Here is a 22,289-nt window from a genome sequence, read left to right as displayed (position 1 = left end):
TTATGGATTTTGGTAGATATTCGTTAGATCCGGTTAGATCAACAGTTTTTTTCGTTAGATCTACCACGCAGGAGGCGGTATTCCCAATCCTATTTTGTGTTTGGGGGATGGGTATAAATACGGGCTGGCCCCCCCTCAACTGAAATTTGGATTTTTTTTTATGGATTTTGGTAGATATTCGTTAGATCCGGTTAGATCAACTGTTTTTTTCGTTAGATCTACCACGCAGGAGGCGGTATTCACAATCCTATTTTGTGTGCGGGGGATGGGTATACACACGGGCTGGCCCCCCCTCAACTGAAATTTGGATTTTTTTTTTATGGATTTTGGTAGATATTAGTTAGATCCGGTTAGATCAACTGCTTTTTTCGTTAGATCTATCACGCAGGAGGCGGTACTCACAATCCTATTTTGTATGCAGGAGGATGGGAATACATATGGGTTGTCCCTCCAACTGAAATTTGGAATTTATGTCCCTGGGAGCTCTACCTCTGTTCCGTGGAATTCGGGGGTGGTCCGCACAGGGCGCCTCAACACTTAAGGCCGGCCCTGGAAACGCTATACAAAACTAAAAGATAGGAAATAATAAAACCTATCTTTTAGCTTTGTATAGCGTTTCCAGGGCCTGTGATAAAGAGCGGGGTACCGCTTGAAACACGTCAGATTTGGGGTTTCCTGTGTACTGGATGCACAGGTGTGAACTATGCTTTTTAATCCTTAAGTAAAATAAAGCTGGAAGTTTTTTTTTTCAAATGCTGGATCGACCCCTTTGTTTTTTTTTTGGCAACGCCTGCTACCTCCGCCGGAGTGGCCAGCTTACGCTAGGGCCTTGTGTCTGAGCTCTGGAAGTCCGCTGCCAAACGTCTGTGACAGTGTTTGGGTGCTTTGCCCTGGGGTGAAACAGGTGAGTGGGTCGCCAATTGCCCACTCATTCGCCTTTTCCATTTCCATTTCATTATTTTCCTTCTGATACACAACCAACCAAACATAACACACACACAATAACACAAATAACACAGTGACATAACACATAACACAGTGACATAACACATAACACACATAACACATACACGTACAATGCACAAATCCCAAGGACCTTTCCTCTTGTTATTTGTCCTGGCCTTCACGTCTACACTCACTAGCATTAACGCTATAACTCATACTTCATCCTATAACATTTTTCCATCCACATACCTGCCAACAGACCCAACTTTTTCAGGGACAGTCCTGCTTTTTTCCAGTCCTGTCCCATCTAATTTAGCTAAACTAGGTATGCAAATACACGTAGGTAGTTATAGCTCGGTAGGTAGCACTAGTATAAATATTAAATAAATATAATAAAGTACTAAATAATAAATCTAACTTTAAAATACATTTAAATAAACCCCTAATTTTTTTTAAAAAACCCATTAAAATTAAATTATTATTTAGACATAATACATCTTTAACCAAACCAGTGCACTGCTACGAATCTTAAACATAACCGTACATTAACCCTAAGCTATTTTTTAGTTCATTTTTCCATCCGCATACCTGCCAACACACCCAAGATTTTGGTGGACAGTCCTGCTTTTTTCCAGTCCTGTCCAGTAAAAGTTGGGTGGTTGCAAAGTATGCCATTGTGAATAGGTAGCAAATGTTAGACATGTATTACAAGTGGTCGAAAATCAATTTAAAAATGTAAAATAATCCCTATTCTTTTACTAAACATCTATGGATGTGTGACTGTGTATGATAAACGGAGGCCAAGTTCTTTGGAGCATTTGTCTAGGTCATTTTGTGTACAGTACACCTCGGTACGTGTGTGCAACTCTATTGGTCGTTTCGGCAGGGGGCTCGCCTGCCATCAACGAATGAAGTGCGTTCTGCAATTCACTCGTTGATGCCAGACCAGCCCCCTGCCGAAACGACCAATAGAGTTGCACACACGTTCCTTCACGGCAGCTGCTGCTGCTCCGATCTGTTGTTAACCCCGTATTAACCCCTGCTAGGCAACCGGGAGGGAAACGAAGATCAAACGAGCACGAAGAATGTCCACGAATATTCGCCCGAAGAGAAGACAGGAACGGGCTAATATTCGCGGAATACGAAGATTTTTTTTCCCCCGAAGACGAACACGAAGAGCTTCCTGGTGCCCAAGTCTAATATATATATATATATGCCTCTGCGTTTAATCTCATCCGCTTCATAGTTTGTCCCTGAATGGCAGAAATAAAATGTGGTCACCCTAACTGCAGTTATTATACACATTAAAGCGCATTTGATGGTTGAAGTGTACTTCTTTATGTCTTATCTTAATGTAATTTCTTATCATTATGACATCAAGTATAATTTGTCAAACTCTAAAATAATTTAGTACTTTATGTATATCTATTTCTATTACAAAAGTTAGCATGCACACATGACCAGCTGTATTATGAGCACTTATTTCTCTTGGATTTAGAAACTAAATATAGTTATTTTATCACTGTCACTCATCTTTCAAGTACTAAATAAAACAAATTCTTACCAATAACAAATATATTTTTCATTGCTTCGGTATCATTGGAGTGCAGTTTAATGTAGTGAATACCCAGGATACTGTAGAATACCAAGCTGTTGTTTCCGACATCAGCATCCAAGGCAAGAACCTTTATAAGTGCTGACCCCACCTTGGCATCAGTTGCAACACCTTAAACAAACAACAGATAAATAGATATACCGTATTTGCTCGATTATAAAATGACCCTGATTATAAGACGACCCCCCAAAATCTGAATATTAATTTAAGAAAAAAAAGAAAAAGCCTGAATATAGGACGACCCTATAGGAAATTTTTTTTTACCACTAAATGTTAATTCATGTAAACTATGTGAACTATTGTTTGTTAATAAAAGCTATGATTGAGAAAAATATTTTGTTTTTATTTCCAGTTATGCACATCTGCCCCCAGGCTTGCGACTCTGCCCCAGAAATGCCTTATACCCCATATATGCCACTGTGCCCCATGATATGCCTTTTAACCCTCTAAATGCCACTCTGCCCCATGATACGCCTTTTAACCCTCTATATGCCACTGTGCCCCATGATATGCCTTTTGACCCCCTATGTGCCACTCTGCCTCCAGAACTGCCTTATACCCCTATATGCCACTCTGGCATTTAGGGGGTTAAAAGGCATATTATGGGGCAGAGTGGCATATAGGGAGGTATAAGGCATTTCAGGAGGCAGAGTGGCATTAAGGGGGTTAAAAGGCATTTCTGGAGGCAGAGTGGCATAAAGGGGGTTAAAAGGCATTTCACAGAGCACTCTGCCTCCAGAAACGCCTTATGTCCCCCATTTAACACCCCCCCTCCCTCCTCCAAACTTACCGGTGCTTAGTACGGGCAGCGTGCAGAGCTCTACACGCTGCCCGGACTAAGCACCAGTAAGTTGGGGGGGGGGGGATAACACAGGAGGATCCAGGTCCCCTGCATCGCTGCGGGGATCTGGATCTTAGTCTCATAGTCAGACCTATTTGAGGTCTGATTATAAGACGAGGGGTATTTTTCAGAGCATTTGCTCTGGAAAAAACCTCGTCTTATAATCGAGCAAATACGGTATTTCAATTTTCAAATAAAATCACAAATCAGTTAAGTTGTCTGGAGATTGACCAAAAAATGTATTACTTTATTGCTATTACAATATTAACATAAGTTTAAAAAAATAATTATATATAAAAATATATATTTTTAAGTTCTCGTGCTTGCAAAATATTTTTTCAGGCAGCTGGATTCTAGGCATTTATATGGTGTTGTAGGGTCTTGGATGGGATGCATTGGACCAATAGCAGGGTGGTTAGGAAAAAAGGGCTCAGGCAAAGGCATAGTCAAGGGTATAGTCGAAGGCAGCAGGGGAGCAATATGAGAAACACAGCTGAGGAAGCGGGGACAGCTCTAGGAGATATGGACCCCTTGCGTGGAGCGGTAATGGGGCTGGGAGCCTGACAGTTGTTCTCTGTTATCTTAATTAAATCTACTAGACAAATGCACTGTAATGCTCCTTATCACAATAGTATTTTTGACGCCTCATGCTCTTACCAGCTGTATACTCAGACTTCGTGAACCTGGGAGGTTGGTCATTGATGTCTTCCAAATAGATCCTCACTTCTTGCAGAGTTGAGTCTGTGCTAGGATCAAAGTTCTGGATCCCAGACGATTTCGGAGTCCAGTTCCTGTTGCTGGAGGCTTTGACAATAATACTATAATAGGGCTCCTTCTCCCTGTCTAAGTTCTGAAGGACAGTCAGTTTTCCATATGGACTCAGCTGGAAATTTCTATCCTCATTCCCAGCTTGAGAAGGAAAGAGAAAGTAATATATTAAACTTTTTAAAATGGGTTTTGTAGCTAAAAAACAAAAGATACTACTAACTTTTTAATAGGCTTACAGAAGACCTATAGTACATCAAATAAAATACTAGTGTGTTCTCTGGATAAAAGTATCTAACGATAATGGACTAGATTCTGATGGATAAGAATCTACATTTTTTACTGCTTTTCTGTAAAGCCACATACTAAATATGACACTGTTTCCATTTACTTGACAGACGGTTTATGATGGTCATCTAACTAGTGTTAAATATCATGGAAAGAAACAACTTAAAAACCAATGCTAGTCAATAGCACCCCAAAAATGACATTCAGTTACAGTACATTAAATGTATGCCTTTTGTAAATTAGTCTGTGGACAGGAGTTACCTGCTATGAAATAGTATACAATAGCATTAGAGCCCTCATCTGCATCCACAGCGCCTGTGATGTTTCCCACTATTGTTCCAGGTCTGGAGTGTTCACGAACATTTAGTATTTGGTACTGTAGAGCCCCTCTCTGTGAAGACAGACAAAAACACAAGTCTTTTCATTTTCCATGTCCATGCCCTTGCTTATTTAATAATTATTTCTTTTATTTAAACTTAGACACATGGGGGCGTGTCCAACTGCCGAGGAAGATGGCCGCTTAAACCTCTCGCCCCCGCTCACCCCAATCTTTGGCAATCTTCAGCAATCCCGGCAACAAGAAACAGCCCATGGAGCACCCCGGTGGTCGTTCCCGTGCGGCATCCACCTCTCTGAGGAATTTCCGAACTCCGGCTTACCTCGCCTCTCAGGCCTCGGAAGATCACGAGGCAAGATCTCCCGCAAGCTCGTCCTCCCTAGATGACAGCACGCCAGCGGTGATCCCCCTTCAGCAGCCTCACACGCCAGAGGGGCTGCAGCTATTTTCGTCGGCGCCGTGGAAGACCGACTTCTCCACACTAATCCTCGAGCTCAAACAAGTTGTTAGAGACAAGGTGTGGGCGCTGCGTACGGATCTGTCATCCTTGGAGCGCAGGGTGGTTGCGCTGGAGGACACCTCAGCAGTACAGCAACAAACTGCCCTGACGGCTCAGCAGTCTACCGACCACCACCTCCGCTGCTGGGAGCGCCTTAGACGCCATATTGAGGACCTAGATAATAGGGGCCACAGACAGAACATTCGGATCCAAGGGGTCCCCGAGGCCGAGGCCTCTGAAGATCTTTCGGCGCTCCTCACGTCACGGACCTCATGGGCAGGCCTATTGATGCCTGTATCGCCGTGGATAGAGTGCATTGGGCCCTGCGGCCTAGAGTTAATCCGTTGAGTCCCCCAAGAGACATTATCTGATTTTAAACTCAAGGAGGCCATCATGGCACATGCGCGGGAAGTTGGTACGTGGCCCCTGCTGGGTCATTCTATCACTTTCTACCAAGATCTATCTGACCTCACCCTGCAAGCGACCACTGACGTCTGAATTGCAGAGGCTACGCATCCCCTACCGCTGGGGCCACCCGTTTGCCCTGATACACAGTAATGCCTATTTCACCCTACATGAGCTTCCTGACATACTGCAGGAGCTTGGGCTACCGGATCTCCATCTTCCCGATTGGGCTCTCCTGGGCCTGGAGCCGGATGACATGTCCTCCCGTCCTCCTCTACCACGGCGTTCGCAACAGACCATGCGAGCCGGTCGCAATTCTGCCCTGCCTGATACCAACCGAGGGTCGGAACCCCTACTATTCCATTGCACCGGAGACATTGAGAAGTAGCGATATTTGCTGGGTGCAGTGGGTACTCGGGACCTCCTCTGGAACCTTTCGCATTTATCTGGTTTGGTGCACGTTCCTTTTCTCACCTATGCTGTTTTTCTGCTTTTTGAAATTCCTTCTGCTTTGACTCTTACACGTTTATTTTATATCCCTGTTACCGAGCATTTGTGTTACTGATGTGTGTATGACAGTATTTGCTATGTATGGGGTGTTTTTTTTCTTTTTCTTTTCCCTTAGTCATGGGGCCTCCCGGCCTCAGACCATTACTTGGGGTTTGCCCTGTTGGCCATTTCCGGCCATCCCACCCCTCACGCTTCACACACATCCGCAAATCACCCGCTTTATTCACCATTACGACACTTTCCGCAGGATTTCGTGTCTTGCTGTGTTGATATGTGGTCATATCTGTGTATTACTGTGTGTATCCTATGATTGTTTATGCGGGGGTGGTTTCTTGGGTGCAGGACTCGATAATGAGGCCTCTTGACATGACGTGGATATATCCATAAATGCATTTGTGTTATTGTGTTATGTTTGGTCATAGCTATTATAATTTTTTTATTTTTTCGTGTCCAGGGTCCCCGGGCTAAGATCCTTACTTGGGGCTTGCCCTGATGGCCCCGTCCGGCCTACCACTTTTCATGCAGCACACACATACACATGTCAACCACTCCACCCACCATTGAAGCACGTTACGCAGTACTGTGTGTCTTGCCATGTTGTTCTATGGTCATATCCGGGTTTTTTGTTGTTGTTGTTGTTTTGTTTTTGTATTTTTATTTATATGTGTACTCGGGTCGTCGGACGCATGGCCCTTTGCTCCACAACACTACTGAGGGCTTGCCCGGTCGGCCTCGCCTGGCCTCTTGTTTTTCATACTGCATGTACATCCTCACCCATCCCTCACCACATATATTCTCCATTGGTACTCTTCAGTGCACAGGACTATGCATTTTGCTGCATCAGGGGAGCGTCGGTCCGACCTGAGAGGGCCTTAGTTTCCCTTTGTTTTCTGCCTTTTGGCCCTACTGTCCGGGCGTCTTGATGTGTTTCTCCCTTTTTTTTCTTTTTTATGTCTTGCTATGTTGTTCTATGGTCATATCATATAGATTGCCGTGCAGGGGTTATCTCCATAAAAGCATGTATGTTATGATCTTATCTATTAGATCTTTATGTATTTATTTCACAATTTATTTTTTATTTAATTATTTTATTTTTAATATCTATTGGCTTTGGGATTGTTTGTGTAGCATGTTTCATAATTGTGAGCGAGCGGCGGCTCGTGGGCTGTTTCTTCATTCTGGACGTTTCATGATAAATATACCATCTGTTTTATCATGTATGTTTTGATTATGTCTTTCTTGTTGGGTTAACCATGTTCCCCCACACTACCGCCTTTGTTTTTTACCGAGTCGCCCCCCTCCCACAGTGGTGTTGAGCGGCTGTCCCGCTGCCTCGGTAGGCGCAGTTCGTGTATTTTTGTGGCCTCAGGTCGCTCTTTTTTTACCCATCCCCTCCTTCCGTTCCTTTCTACCCTTATTCCCCTACTTATAAATAGATCTTTTTTTCTTCCTCCTCCTTTTCTCTCATTTCCCCTCTTTTCCTTCTCATTGGGCTTGTGGTACCTCTCCTCTACCTCTCTTCCCTCTCTCTCGCCCAGCTCTCTGAGGTTACCCCCTCTACCCCTCGTGATATGGCGTCCCCTCCTTGCGGGAGGATGCTCACTCTAATCTCTCTCAATGCTGAATGAGTCCATAGCGGTGGCAGAACAGGCCCACAAGGCCTCCACATCTGGGGGACGACCTGCAACGTCTCACGTCACTCCGGGTTGAACTAGCGACTATCTTAAATCGCCAAATGCACAGGAAATACCTGCGGTCTAGGGCAATGTTCCATCAACATGGGGATACACTCGGGAAATACCTGGGAGGGCTCTCCGCCAGTCTCGTGGTCTCACTTATATTCCCATTATTTGATCTGCTGATGGTCAACTGCACCTCCTCCATTTCAACATTTCCTAGAGTTTTCTCTTACTATTTCTCTGGTCTTTATAACCTTCCTCCCTCTAAGCGTGACCTGCCCTCGCCCGCTGGTGACATGCGACTGGCGGACTACTTGAGACGTACGGTGCGGGGGGGCTCTCCACTGAGGAGGCGGCGGCCCTGGATGTTCCCATCACCTTATCGGAATTCTTGTTGGCCATCAGGCCTATCGGGCAGAGAAGTTTCTGGGCCCTGATGGGCTGTCTCTGCGGTACTACTCTCACTTCAGGGACTTGCTGGGCCCTCACTTTGTGGACGCCTTCAAATCCATACTAGAGGGCGAACACATCCATGCCCATATCATGTCAGCATCGATCACTCTCATTCCCAAAGAGGGTAAGGATCCTGAACATTGCGGTAGTTACCCATTTCGCTCTTTAACTCCGACCTCAAGCTCTTTGCCAAAATACTAGCCGCTTTTGCACAATCTGATTCATCCTGACCAAACGGGCTTTGTCCCGAGTCGTGAAGCTCGTGACAGTACCATTCATGCCTTTAGTTTGATCCATTATGCGAAACATACCGCCACTCCCACTATCTTTCTTTCCACAGATGCGGAGAAAGCATTCAACAGGGTGGACTGGTCATTCCTGGTGGCCACCCTGCGACATATGGGATTTGGCTAGGGTTTTCTTGCCTGGGTCCCGTCCCTCTACACGAACCCCTCCGCGAGACTCCGCATCAATGGGAATCTTTCTGCTCCTTTCCGCCCTTGTCGCAGCGGCTCTTTGTGATCTCCCTAGAGCCCCTTCTGCAGGCAGTTCGGCTGAATCCTGACATCCGGGGCCTGCAGGTTGGGCAGACCACTCATAAACTCCTAGGTTATGCGGACAATCTTTTGTTCGCCGTTTCGCAGCCTCGGACCTCTCTGCCGATCAACCTGAAAGCTCTGCCGACTATAAGGAACTCTCAAACTTTAAGATTAACATGTCCAAATCTGAGATTCTGGATATCAACTTGCCTTTGAAGGAGGGCAGTTCGTTGGCGACATCTTTTCCTTTTACGTGGTGCCACTCTCAACTGAAATACCTAGGTCTTTGGCTGACAAATTATTTTTCTCAACTCTACACTTACAATTTCACACCACTACTGACGACCTTGCAATCTGATTTACGTAAATGGGCGAGGCTTACGGGCTCCTGGCTGGGCAGAGTCAACACCCTCAAGATGAATATTATGCCCCGACTCTTGTACCTCTTTCAGACTCTGCCTAGCCATGACCCTTCATCCTTCTTCGCTTCGGTCCGCTTCGCCTTCCTCTGGGGTTCCCGCGCTCCCCGCATAAAATTTGATACTCTGATCCTTCCCAAATCCAGGGGGTCTAGCGCTGCCCTGTCCTCGCACATACTGCAATGGATAGCTGTGGAGAGTGGCTTGCTCAACCTCCCTGTTGGGTCGTTACCCTGGCTGTGGGCATGGCAGGCCTCGTCTCACCCTTTTGTCTGGGCGACGTTGCGTGTGTGGCACTCACTGGTCTGTGGTACAACTCTGTCTACCATCCCATCCCCGCTCACCCCGGTAAGGGATAATCCGGATTTACCCCCGGGCTTGGGCTCTGACCTGTTCTCCGCTGTTTTACCGGGGGAGGGGCCTGGAATCCGCTCCTTCCTAGCGCCAGATGGCCTTAAGCCGCTGGACGATTTGGTGGCTCCGGGTCCACCCACTCCTCTTGACAGGTTTAAGTATGCGCAAATGGGGAATTTCTTTCGGACTTTAGTGTGACGGCATCATGTCCTAAGGGACATTACTAAATTTGAGGCCTTGTGCGCTTCTGCCACGCCTCCAGCACATGGTATCTCCCTACTATATGGCCTTCTATTGTCCATTTTGCAACCTGTTCCTCCATCTTTTATGGGTAAATGGGAAACGTTTCTGCAGGTCGTTCTCACGGAGCAGTGGGAGAAGGTCTGCGTCCTGACCCATCGTTGTTCCTTAAGCCACAGGGACCAGAAAAGGTTGCTGGCTCTTTGATATAGACCCCCAGCAGTGACGGCGCAATATAACCCTCAGGTTGTGGTCCTGTGTTGGAGGTGTGTAGTGTCTCCGGGCTCCGTTCTCCACTTGTGGTGGCACTGTCCGCAGATTGTCCATTATTGGAAGGCCGTGCATGCGCATATCCGGACACTCACTGATAAGCCTGCCCCTTCACGCTGGAATTCTCTCTTCTCCAGCATATGCCTTTTTCGATCTCGTGGTACAAGTCCTCCGTGGTAAAGGCATTGATACCTTTACAGGTACGCTTGGAGAATGGGTTCAACGGGGGGGGGGGACGGAAACAGATTCTCAAGGAATTTATACATTCAGCTACTGATACAGTTGGTAGGCACCAACAGACTTGGTTTAATTGGCTAGAGTTCCTTTCAAGTTCCCGATCGAGCCCCTTATTGGAATAATGGAGGCGATGTCTGGGGGGTACCCCTCGGTTGTACTGTGACTTCCCTCCTCCGCTTCTTTATCCTTCTCTTTGTTTCCATTCTCTCCTGCCCCCTCCCCTTTTTTTCCCCTTTCTCCCCATGCCCCGACCTTCCCGCTGTCTTGCCTGCCACGTTCCCACCCCTTTATTCCTTTTCCCCTTCCTGTTATCAGTTATGTACTGCCCTTCCCTGTACTGAGGGTCATTATTTCCTGCCTCTGGTGGCAGGTGTTTTCCAGTGCTATCTGGCTGATGTGCGGTTTTGGTCATGTTTCTTTTGTTTAGCACCATGCATGACCTCACCCTCTGTTAGTGGATGTTTCGATAACTTGTGCTCTGGGGTTCATTATCTTCCTTTCAATTGGGCTTCCCTCCCCTTTTTTTCCCCTTTCTGTATCCCGTTTATCTAAAATTCTAACAATAAACATTGATTTACCCCAAAAAATAAAAACTTAGACACATTAAGCTGTGTATTTAATTCTAGCCTCATGTATGTATTACTTTATTTCAAGCAACCTGAATTCTGAAACTTCCCTACCCATAATTTCCCCTGATTTTTTAAAGTCTTTTTAAATTATTTTTATTTAGCAAGTTTCAGGTGAGAACATGCAAGTTTCACGCATGAAAAGATAAGGACGTGGGAGTTTCAACTTGAATGTAAAGATGCCCGCACTTGTATTCACTAGTAAAAGACTCATAATATACGAGTGCTAGCAACATCCCTCAAGTTTGGCCACTCAAGTTAACCCTTAACTAAAACAATCAACTTTTTAGGGAACAGACCAAAGTGTGTAAGGTCAACTGCAATCTGGTTTAAGGAAGGAAGGAAGCAAACATATTCAGATACTTATAACACATTGATAAATATGAGGTTAAAAAATATTTTCCAGTATATTTCACTTACCGGTGGTCTTACAAAGATGGGTTCATTGTCATCAATATCGTCTAGTGCAATTTGAAGAGGGAGCAATGTTTCATAAGGCACTGGCTGCCCCAAGTCATAGGCAACTATTATAAGCTATAACAAATAAAACTGCATTTCAGCAAAGTAACTCAGGCAGGCAAGAATGACAAATACTGTATGTTGTGCTTCTAAAGCAGCCAATAGACATTTATTCATTTATTATGATAGGAATTTGGCTTGTCCTTGGGGGTCCACTAGACAATGCAATTGACAAGGCCCATTTGCCAATAAGGCAGCATTCACTTTTTTAAGTGCACCACAAGAGGGAAAGGGTCATGATGGGTTATCCTTGTGTCAGCGCTTTTCCCCTTTTGCACGTCTCATCCATTTTTATACATAGTAGTTTTTGTCTTGATGCAATATTCTACAATACATGTCTGTGGTATGTCTGTTTAGCAATTCTCCCAGTAGATTACACACAAGACACAAAGTCACGTAAATTAACTTCTTATATGTACTGTATATGGCAATTATTTTTTTCAAAACTTCAACATGTTTGACCAAAAGCAGCTGTGAGTAAATACTTTCTATTCAACCATTCTGTTCTACTGAGTGTGAAAACTTGTGTAAGCAATAAATCTATATAACATTATGGATATAGATATTTATACAGGTGGCTGCAAAGAAGCATTACTTGAAGTACCTACATTGTACATGGCTTGCTTCTCGCGGTCCAATCGCTGTGCTGTCTGAATGAGTCCACTAACTGGATCAATACTGAAATATTCCCAGTCTTTGTTTCCGGCTCCAGTTTTGAGCAGACTATAACGTACAGCTCCATTCAGGCCCTCATCATCATCAGTTGCATAAACTTCATATACAGTGGATTTCAGAGGGATTTCCTATGAAAAACAACCAAAAACAATGAGATTACTCATAAGGGTTGATTATGACTCTGTTTGTACTTGTTGCATCGCTGTTTCTTTCATGTTGCATAATAAGGCAATATGTATTACACACGGGGGGGGGGGGGGGGGTACAGCTGCAGTACCTGCCCTCCAGCATACAGTAGATACATTGTAGGCAAAGTATCATGGAAAAAAGACATATTTTTCTTTAAACATAAAGTGTGGCCCTTTCCACAGACGCATCGGTGCTACTTTAGCATGTTGTCTACCCGTAATCTGCAGTCTACCTGTGGTATATGATTAAACTGGTGGAATTCTGTCTAGCACAAGTACCAGTAAGAAAGTATGTATAACAGTATAACCATCCTATGATGTTGTTAAGGGATCGCTATAAATTATAATCTGCACAGAAGACAAGGTAGGTGCAGAGCCATGTCATCGATGTGGCAGTGATATGCAAGAAACAAGAAAACGTGACAGATTTGGGGAATACAGACATGCACTGTACTCCCCACCAAACTTCGAAAAGGAAACACATTTATCAGATATACAGATATAAACACCAAATTACAATGAGCTTATGCGAAATTTTAGAACTGGTGTTCTTTTTGTAATGGAAATACACACGAACACAACAGGAAACTTACAGGAAAGTCTAGTAGTACTGTAACTAACTGATTTAATATGTGCCAAGAGGTATGTTTAGCCATCATTTCTCATTGTGCATGAGGTAAGATGGTTGGCACAGCTGTTAACCCCATCCAAATTGATATGGAAATGATGGAAATAAAATCGTAGAAGACTGCTAAATAGCGATAATCCTCCTCTTTCTGAAGAAGAAAAAAACATGGACGTAGAATTGATGGGCCTTCGTTCTTCGATATGAAGCAAGGCTTCAAAAAATAAAGTTGTCAATATTTTTATTATACCAATAATTCAGTGTGAATGTGAAACAGGTTCAGTGATTGTTTCCGACGTATGGCCTGCATATGGAAATCCAAATGTCATTGGTTACAGCCATTTTACTGTGAACCATCAAGAAAATTATGTGGATCCAGTGACAGGAGTATACACACAAGAGATTGGATGGTCATGGTTGGATGCCAAAATATCAATTTTGAAGAAAATGGGAGGCGTTCCCACTGAGCTGTTTCAATCACACCTTGATCACATTTAGTGGAAAGTGATAAGAATGCAGAAAGTTTGTTTTTGCCATTTCTCAAGGACATAAGGCGTGTATATCTTTTAAAGGATTGAAAAAAATTAGGTAAATTGTATTTGTCATAAAATTAAATGATAAAACTGAATATAAAGCCATACCGTTCATAGTTTTTTTAATGATAAAGTTCAAGTAGACCACAAGCTAAAGTAGAAAAGTTCAGGTAGACCGCACGGTAAAGTTGCACCGACTCATCAGTCAGAGGGCGATTAAGACTGAAACATTTACTATAATCTTTTATCACAAGGTTTTATTTTTAAGACGTCAGAGTGTTTGTCTAGTAGACCAGATAGGATAACAGAGCTAGAACACATTTAACTGATGGTCCCCATGTAAATCCATACTAAAAAACATCCCATACATGTACAACTGGTAGGTACCTCTTTAATGTGAAGGATGGTGCCATTTGGAGGGCGTATGAACACTGGCCGATTGTCATTGATATCGATCACTTCTATCATTAACATAGTGGTTCCCCACAGAGGAGGTCTCCCTTTGTCTGTGGCCACAACAGTTAGGTTAAACCTCTCAAAGGACCTCAGAAGCCTTCGAGATGTTATTAGCCCAGAGTCCTTATCAATGTTGAAAGCCTCTGAAAAAAGATTAGTAAAAGGATTTGTGACTTGAAATGTATTATAAAGCTAGAACATATGGCACATATATTTTATCGATTTTTGAGGTACATAAAAGATGATTAGGGTCCATAAGGTAAAAAGAAAACATAATAAGGTTGTAGGGATCCACAAGTTAAAGAGGCAATAAGTTGATATGGATCCAACACACTATAGAATTTTAGACAATTTTATTTTATATCTGAATAGTAATTAGAAACTCTGTTTAATCTATGTAACTCCCGGTTTACCTGCTCCAGGACCTTTCAGATCGTATGTGACAGCACTGTTGTCTCCTTCATCCAAATCAATGGCTGACATGGTGATGACAGAAGTGCCCAAAGGTTTATTTTCATACACACTTGTGCTGAATTGGCTCCTTGAGAACTCTGGCCTACAGTCATTGACATCCAATACTGTGATAAGCACCTTTCAAAAAGCAAAAAAGAGGAAATACACACCACGGCATAAGTTAAGAAGGGAACATCCTTTTTGTTTCATTGAGATGTTAAAGTGTAAACCGAGGGCAAGGGTAAAACAAGGACTTTCCAGCAGAACCTGAAAAAACCGCAGTGTATGTTTCCCTATTCTAGTATTCGTCAAAGCAGTTCAATTATACAGACAAGTGTGTCTTTATTCTAAAGGAGTAGAATAAGATTATTCCGGATAAAACAATATATGTGGAACTTTAATGGGGGTCATTTCAACATCAATTATCTGGTTTTAAGATGAAAATGATCACCTGCACAGAGTTCTCGCGACGGTTACTAGCAATGTCCCCAGGGTTGTCTCTGGCAATAGCTGTAAGAGTGTAGTGATCCTTTTTTTCTCTGTCAAGAGGTGACAGGATATAGATAGCCCCCTGTTTTAGAAGCAAAACAATATAAAAAAGTAAGTCATACACCATTCTTTCTGCACTGAAAAATAAGCCAGAAAAACGTATTGCTTACAGCCTCAAAATATGCATCTGCTTTTAATTTAATTGCAAAAGAATAAAAAAAAATCTGGTTTCAGATTGTCCAACTGAAATGAAAAAGAAAAAAAAGCTTTCAGTACAAAAATGCGATGTGATAGAAATTATGTGGTAAAATTTAATAAACAACAATAGGAATAACAGTGTTACAAAATAATATTTCAAACAATAACTTGGGAAGGAAAATTTATTTTCTGGGTAATATAGTTACACACAAAAATGGTACTTTGTTGGCATCATCCTAACCTGTTAGGCAGATCAGAGGATCTATCATCATAAAATTGATTGATGCAGCCCCCATGGTCACCTTGCAAAGTTTTGAAGCAGAGTGCTGGGATATGTCATATGTGCCATGCATGGCGGCGAAATGGGAAAAGGTAGGTGGATGGTCCTGCACTCAGACTTGCCTTAAACTACATCCCGTCCCTGTCTCTAATCACGCACCCAAAAAAGGTATCATACTTTGGACACCTGAAATGTTAAGCGATGTGCATACCTCCCAACAGTCCTTGTTTTCACAGTACAGTCCCAATTTTCCATGTAGCTGGTCAGTTCAATTAGGGAGATCCTTTGATCTCCTCTAACCGGCCAAGGATGCTTTAAAATCAATAGAGGTCTGTGCTGTTGCACAGAACATTGATCACTCTTCTTTCTTTTCATAACATTTTGCAGGCAGCTTATATAACTTTTTCCACATTTAAATAAACAATATTTTCTCCAATATTACTAAGCCATTGATCCTGACCATTAACCGCTCCAGTCCCCTATGGACGTACCGGTATGTCCAAAAAACGCATCCCAAGAATCCTTATGGACGTACCGGTACGTCCTGCCCTTTTTGCCACCCGGACTCCCCCTGACAGCCTAGACTCCCCCTGACAGCAGAAGCCAGCATCGCCGGCTTTCTGCTGACCGTTCTGACGTAACAGCTTCTGGCACGAAAGCCGGAAAACTGTTACATTTTTAAACTCCGATCGGGCATTCCCTTCCGGGTCGCGTCACTGCTGACCTCACCCGGAAGGTCATTGGAGGACAAGATATCCCCTGCAGGGTCTGGACAGACCCTTCAGGGGATATCCTGTCCTCCGATGAGGCACAGATGCTGTGATCTCTATGCAAGTCTGTGGGGACTTGCATAGAGATCACAGTGTGATCGGTGCAGGGGGATCGCGGGGACCATGTTTCTCACCCTGCTCCCATGCTGAAACAGAAAACGAAGGGAAAAAAGGGTTAGTGATTTAAAAAAAAATAAATATATATATATATATAAAAAAGATAACAAAATTTAAAAACCCTTACATCCCATTGCCCTAACACAACATCTACCCAGTATAACCCTCCTGCCCCCCGCTAACCCCAAACCCGTTAAGCCATAACGCATTAAAATTCTATGAATAATGTACACCTTATAGTATGTTCCCTATAAGTGCTGGGAAAGTATGGAAAATCTATATAAATTCTGTATTTCTGAAATCAGGACACCTGAATTTATAAGCTTGGAGGGGATTTTCCATCACTTTACCTAATTTTGTGAGGATTCAGAGGGAAATTTTTTTAAAAAATTAGGTGTTTTTTTCTAATTTTCGCTAGTTTTTACTAAATTTCTCATTCTAAATTTTCAGCTAATCATCCAACTATGGTATCAAAAGAAAGCTCTATCTCTCCTTGAAATAACAATATATAGTTTACATGGGTACACTATTCGCAGGAAAAGAGAATAATCACTAAACCGACATAGCGCAAAAATGGCAAGATTGCGCCAGGACTTGAGGTACCAAAAACCCCTGGGATTGAAGGGGTTAATTACAACATTGCTACATGACAAACAAATGTCACCTAAATGTCTTTAAGAATGTCGACGTGGGTGTTTGATACTCACTCAGTATTAGTTATGTATAAAAATTTAAAAAAAAAACAGTTTGCAAAGTGGACGCATAACCATAGTAACCAATGGAATCCTATCAATGCAATCTATTGGCTGCTATGGTGATAAAACCAATTTTTGACACCAGCATATTTTTTATTTATAACCACCAATTGTGTATACAATAGTCTACTAATAAATACTATTTGATTCTCATTTTCCAATCAGCGAGCAATTAATGCATAACGTATTGAAGTCATACAAAACTTCATGACTAGATCCATTCTACTGAATGTTGCTCTAGAAACTCTTTCCGTTGAAATGTGTAATTTTTTTGTATACACTTTCTATATATATAGTGCCATAAAAGTACACAGGCAAATTTAAAGGGATTTAAAAAGAGCACCACTTTTTAAACATAACCAGTGTGAATTGTTACCAGAACATACAAGTATAACCCCTACACTTTTTCTTTAAAAATACAGATGTTGAAACCTTTTTAACTGCAATAATTGCAAAGATTAAAATGGGTGATGGGGTTCTTTTTAACAAAAAAGGGTGCCGATGGTGATAATAAACACTCATGTAACAAAATTATAGTGAAAACACTACTGAATTTTCATAATAGTATAATGACTGAAAAATAGTTTACGGGAGGTCTGGCAGACCACTGAGCAACAGCTGTAGAGTTTTTGACCAAGACAAAGAATAATGTTCCATTTTTTAAATATATTGCCATTAGACTGCATTATAGTAGACCAGCTAAAAGGATTTTATTGCTTAGGTGGTTTGCTTTCTACAGGAGTCAGTCACTAAATTGTCGTAATGGGTTCTGACAGATACAGAAATATGAATTCTTCATTTCATGCAAACATTATTAAACCTTCTCCTACATTTGCTTCTTAATAGAATGCTTTTCTTTCACAGAGATGGTTGCCCTGTCTGAAGAACATAAGTTGTATGTCATGAAACAAAATGCATTTTTGAAAAAACTATTGAATGCACCATTAGAAATATTATTACTAGTACTGTCGAATCCCCCAAACCTTTCTAGATATATTTTTTTCATCAAGTACAGTGTTGCATTACCCAAAATGTTTTAGGGAACGAGTTACACGAGGCAGAATATACAGTAGCATAATACAGCACCAGAACAGTAGTAGAAAAATTACAAAAAAATATTTTTATAGCATGGATTTTTTTGTTAATTTACATTGATGAATAGTAGATATTACATTAGCGGCTACATTGCATTACATTTATTTATATAGCGCCAGCAGATTCCAGATTCCGTAGTGGCAGGTCCCGCGTCGCGTCCAGCGCCTCCTCCTCCACTTACGGCACGCCGTCTACTAGGCGCGCGTGCGCCCCCTTACACAACTTTATCAACGACGGCGGGGAACGCGCCCGAGTGACGTCACGCTCTAGCGGGCAATTTAAAAACTGAGCACTGAGATTCATTCAGTGCTCAGTTATTGTGCCGTTTGGACCTTCGTGCCTTACACCTTATTTGCTCTCCTGTGTACCAGACCCGGCTATCTTTATCGTGGTGTTGCTCTCCCGTGTATCAGACCCAGCTCCAGTACTCCAGTCTTCTACCTGCATACCGGTCTCCACCTGCATTTACCTGGTGCCCCCCCTAGGGCTCCTTACAACAAGAAGGCCCTGCTCTGGATGATCTGTAGAGGTTGTTTATCGTTCAAATGGCTTGATTAGGATGATGGCTGAAAGTGTTAAGAGGAAACGATTACGCTTCCCAAAAAAGGAGAAAGTTGCATATAAAGGACAAAGTCTGACAAAATGGGATAGGGAATTCCATAGAAGGGGTACAGCATGGATGAAATCCTGAATACGGGACTAGGAAGGGGTAACAGAGATAGAAGAGAAACACAGGTTGTGAGAGGAACAAAGAAGGTGGTTAGGGGTATATTTGGATAGGAGGGTAGAGATATAAGGGTGTGCTGAGTTGTTAAGGGCTCTGTAGGTCAGGTGTTTGAATTTGAATCTGAAAGATATGGTGAGCCAATGGAGTGATTGGCATAGTGGAGCAGCAGATAGGGAACAGTGACAGAGAAAGATTAATTTAGCTGCAGTGTTGTCTGTTGGATTTATCAACAGCAAGAGATAAATCAGGAATTGTGGACATAGCGGATGGAGAGATTACCATGAGCTCAGTCTTGAAAATGTTGAGCTTTAGGTAATAGGATGAAATACTATACTGAAATAATACTGAAAGACAGTCAGTGAGGCGAGTTAGAAGAGAGAGGAGATGTAGACTAGGGTGTCATTGTATAACAGCGGTACTGGAAGGCTAATGGACATCTAAGAATATCCAAACAACCTAGCCTACATTTTTATTCTGTGATTTGGCTTTGAAATGGTATAGAACATACATTTTAGTAGTTTCATTTTACCTATTGTATACATACTATACATTAATAATAACTGCACTATTTTCTCAGATGGCCACATTGAGCTAGACAACTGCTATGTTACCTTCAGAAGACAAAGGACAAAATACATTGATGTAATGAAGTGCAGGCACTCAAAAAAGCAATATTATAATATTTCAACTGTGTGTACTATTTAATGTAATTATTTGGTCTTTAGCAAATGCAGTAATGTGATTAATAGTTGTTAAAGGGTTAATTTCATGTTAGGTGCATGATTATCAGAGCTTATTATTGCAAAAGTGGTACTTAAGCAAAGTGCACATTACAATCATATAACGATGTATAGTTGTATAATGAAACAGCAAGCCGCTTTTTAAAGGGTGGGAAAGAGTATTTGTTCCATTACATTTATTTATAGAGCCTGCAGATTTTGTAGTGCTGTTACAATAGAGTACAGAAAAAGTAAATAAGACAATTTTAATAGCATTAACATACTTAAAACATACTGGTACAGACAGGGCCGGATTAACGTAGGGGCTGATGGAGCTGCAGCTCCAGGCCCCTACCTGAAAATAAACCCAGACAGGGCCAGACTGACTGATTGGGCCTATGCGTGCCGGATGCGGGTGACAGGGCCATCTTTAACTCAGGGCAAAAGGGGCTGCTGCCCCTTAAGCCCGCAGCTACCGTGATCACTTCCACAGGGGCCACTGTGCAAGCAACATCTCTTGTATCCCCTTGGTGGTACAGGAACCTAGCGGAGTCACATCAGGTACATCACATGACCCTGCTGCTTGCCTTCTTCCCCTGGGCGATAAAACAGAAGTTGTTCGCACAGAGCACGAGCAGCGGGCTGCTCTGTGAGCGGTACAGAGACATCTGCATGTATGTGAGTATGTGAGATTGAGTGAATGAATGAATATCTGAATGAGGGAATGAATGAGTATATGTGAAGGAGTGAATGAACATATGTAAATGAGTATCTGAATGAGGGAATTAATGAGTATCTGTGAGTGAATGAATATGTGATAGCATGGATGTGAAAGTGGGGGGCATGGCACAGGGAGGCTATTTTGGGGCAAAGATGCCACAGGCAGGCTGTTTTGTGGACAAAGATGCCACAGGGAGGCTGTTTTGAGGACAAAGATGCCACAGGAAGGCTGTTTTGTGGACAAAGATGGCAAGTCTTATGCTTCCAATCTGGGTGCTAGGCAGGTCCTGTGGATGCAATCTGGGTACCATACTAAAGGGGAGGCTGGCTTGGTGGAATAAATACACAATGTGGGGCTGGCTGGGGGCAATACGTAAGGGTGTGGGGACATTAATTCACAAGGGGGTGTTGGCGGGATAAATACACAATGTGAGGCTTTCTGGTGGGATAAATATACAACGTGGGGCTGGCTGGAAACCACAATGGGGGCCTCACTGGAGTGCACAAATACATGTGGGGGCTAGCGGCATAAATGCATTAGGGGGGCACCTGGGGCCATCACATAAATCAATAACAAAAGGAGGGGCAGGGTGGGGGCATAAATACACATAGGGCTGGCTGGGGTGATACACAAGGGTGCAAAAACACAAAATAAATAAGCAGTGTGGGAAAAAAATATATATATATTGTTAGCTTAGCCTGTCCGGATGCAGGTGTAAGTGTGGCAGAGCCTGTCCTGGTGCGTGTGGTCTGGGGTAATATCACAGGGTATGAGAAGGATATGATAAAGGCTGTGAGAATAATTTCCTTCATAATTAATGGTTAACACGTATCACCTAACCCTTGACATGTGTAAAATCAGGGATAGGCAAAGTTTCCAGACAAGGACACCAGTATCCATGTCAAGATTTGTGAAGGTCCATAGAACATCATTAAATTGTCCACCACAGACCCCAATAAATGTCCACCATGGGCAATGTTTTACCCCTGCATAAAACATGAGAGATATGTAATGTTTTATATGATAGAGGGAGACACAAAGGAGGGGAATAATAAAAAAGACAAAATTGAGTAGTAAAAAAGAAATAAGGGGAAAGTAAATTGGGGGAACCAAAAAGACAAGGGGAAAGTAAAAGAAAAGTTTAACAAAAAAAGATGTGGGAAGACATAAGGGAGGTGGTTAATAAGTATGGATGGTGAATAAAATTTAAAAGAATTGTAGGTGAATTTCAAAACAGCTGAGAAAATCTTCAATTTAGCTGTTATTCCAACTCTGCTATGTTGGTCTCAATTTTGCAACTCTTTTGTACCAGGGCCCTTAGTTCATTAGTTCTGACACTGAGCAGTACTGAACATGCAATCAAATAACAATAACGTTCAAACATATACAAAGCCTATACCGTTGTAGGATTGATGCCAAATTTGCCCTCTCCATCCACTAGGCTATACTGAATGAGGGCAAATCGTCCAGAGTCTGCATCAGTGGCTTTTATTTGCAGAACTGTTGAACCCAACGGGATGTCCTCAAACACAGGTTTCTGAAAAACAAGGAACAACAAAGATAATTATGATAAGCAAGATTGTAACCGACATGAAGCAAGCGATTGATGTAGAGCTATTTAAAGAAAAACATTATATTTAGATAAATGTATCACAGGTATAACTGGACAGTTATTAAGGCAGTACAACAAGGCAATGACTAACAAATAAGAAGTCAAAGCTATATTTTGTTATAACACTGCTTTCATAAGTTCAGCTCTTACAATAATTCTTAGATACTATTATGATAATTATATAAGACACTTGTGATGAATATAATTCATTTTTTGTTATTTCATAAGTGATTGCTAATGTCTGATCTTATGCATTTGATCTAATACATAGAACGTATGTATATATTTTGATAAAAGGACATCTAAAACTAGAGGGTCAGATGTAAGGTAAGGAA

General features: G+C 42.3%; 1 protein-coding gene across 1 annotated transcript in view; it reads right to left on the bottom strand.

The window, feature by feature from the left end:
- The window catches only part of LOC149281345 (cadherin-23-like), a 389,535-nt gene that overhangs the window by 24,459 nt on the left and 342,787 nt on the right, over window positions 1-22,289 (bottom strand). The window contains exons 51-59 of the mRNA XM_089499393.1: window positions 21,742-21,879; window positions 14,923-15,042; window positions 14,432-14,609; window positions 13,950-14,161; window positions 12,150-12,344; window positions 11,443-11,556; window positions 4,716-4,845; window positions 4,059-4,310; window positions 2,510-2,671 (exon numbers count right to left, since the gene is read on the bottom strand). Of these exons, the coding sequence (XP_089355519.1) occupies window positions 2,510-2,671; window positions 4,059-4,310; window positions 4,716-4,845; window positions 11,443-11,556; window positions 12,150-12,344; window positions 13,950-14,161; window positions 14,432-14,609; window positions 14,923-15,042; window positions 21,742-21,879 (1,501 nt within the window). The remainder of the gene's footprint in view (window positions 1-2,509; window positions 2,672-4,058; window positions 4,311-4,715; window positions 4,846-11,442; window positions 11,557-12,149; window positions 12,345-13,949; window positions 14,162-14,431; window positions 14,610-14,922; window positions 15,043-21,741; window positions 21,880-22,289) is intronic.

Source organism: Sceloporus occidentalis, unplaced genomic scaffold (assembly GCF_023333645.1).
Source record: "Sceloporus occidentalis isolate IW3139 unplaced genomic scaffold, rSceOcc1.0.p SCAF_134, whole genome shotgun sequence".
Lineage (NCBI taxonomy): Eukaryota > Metazoa > Chordata > Lepidosauria > Squamata > Phrynosomatidae > Sceloporus > Sceloporus occidentalis.
Note: the sequence above shows the minus strand (reverse complement) of the source record. Positions and strands in the feature narration are given on the sequence as shown.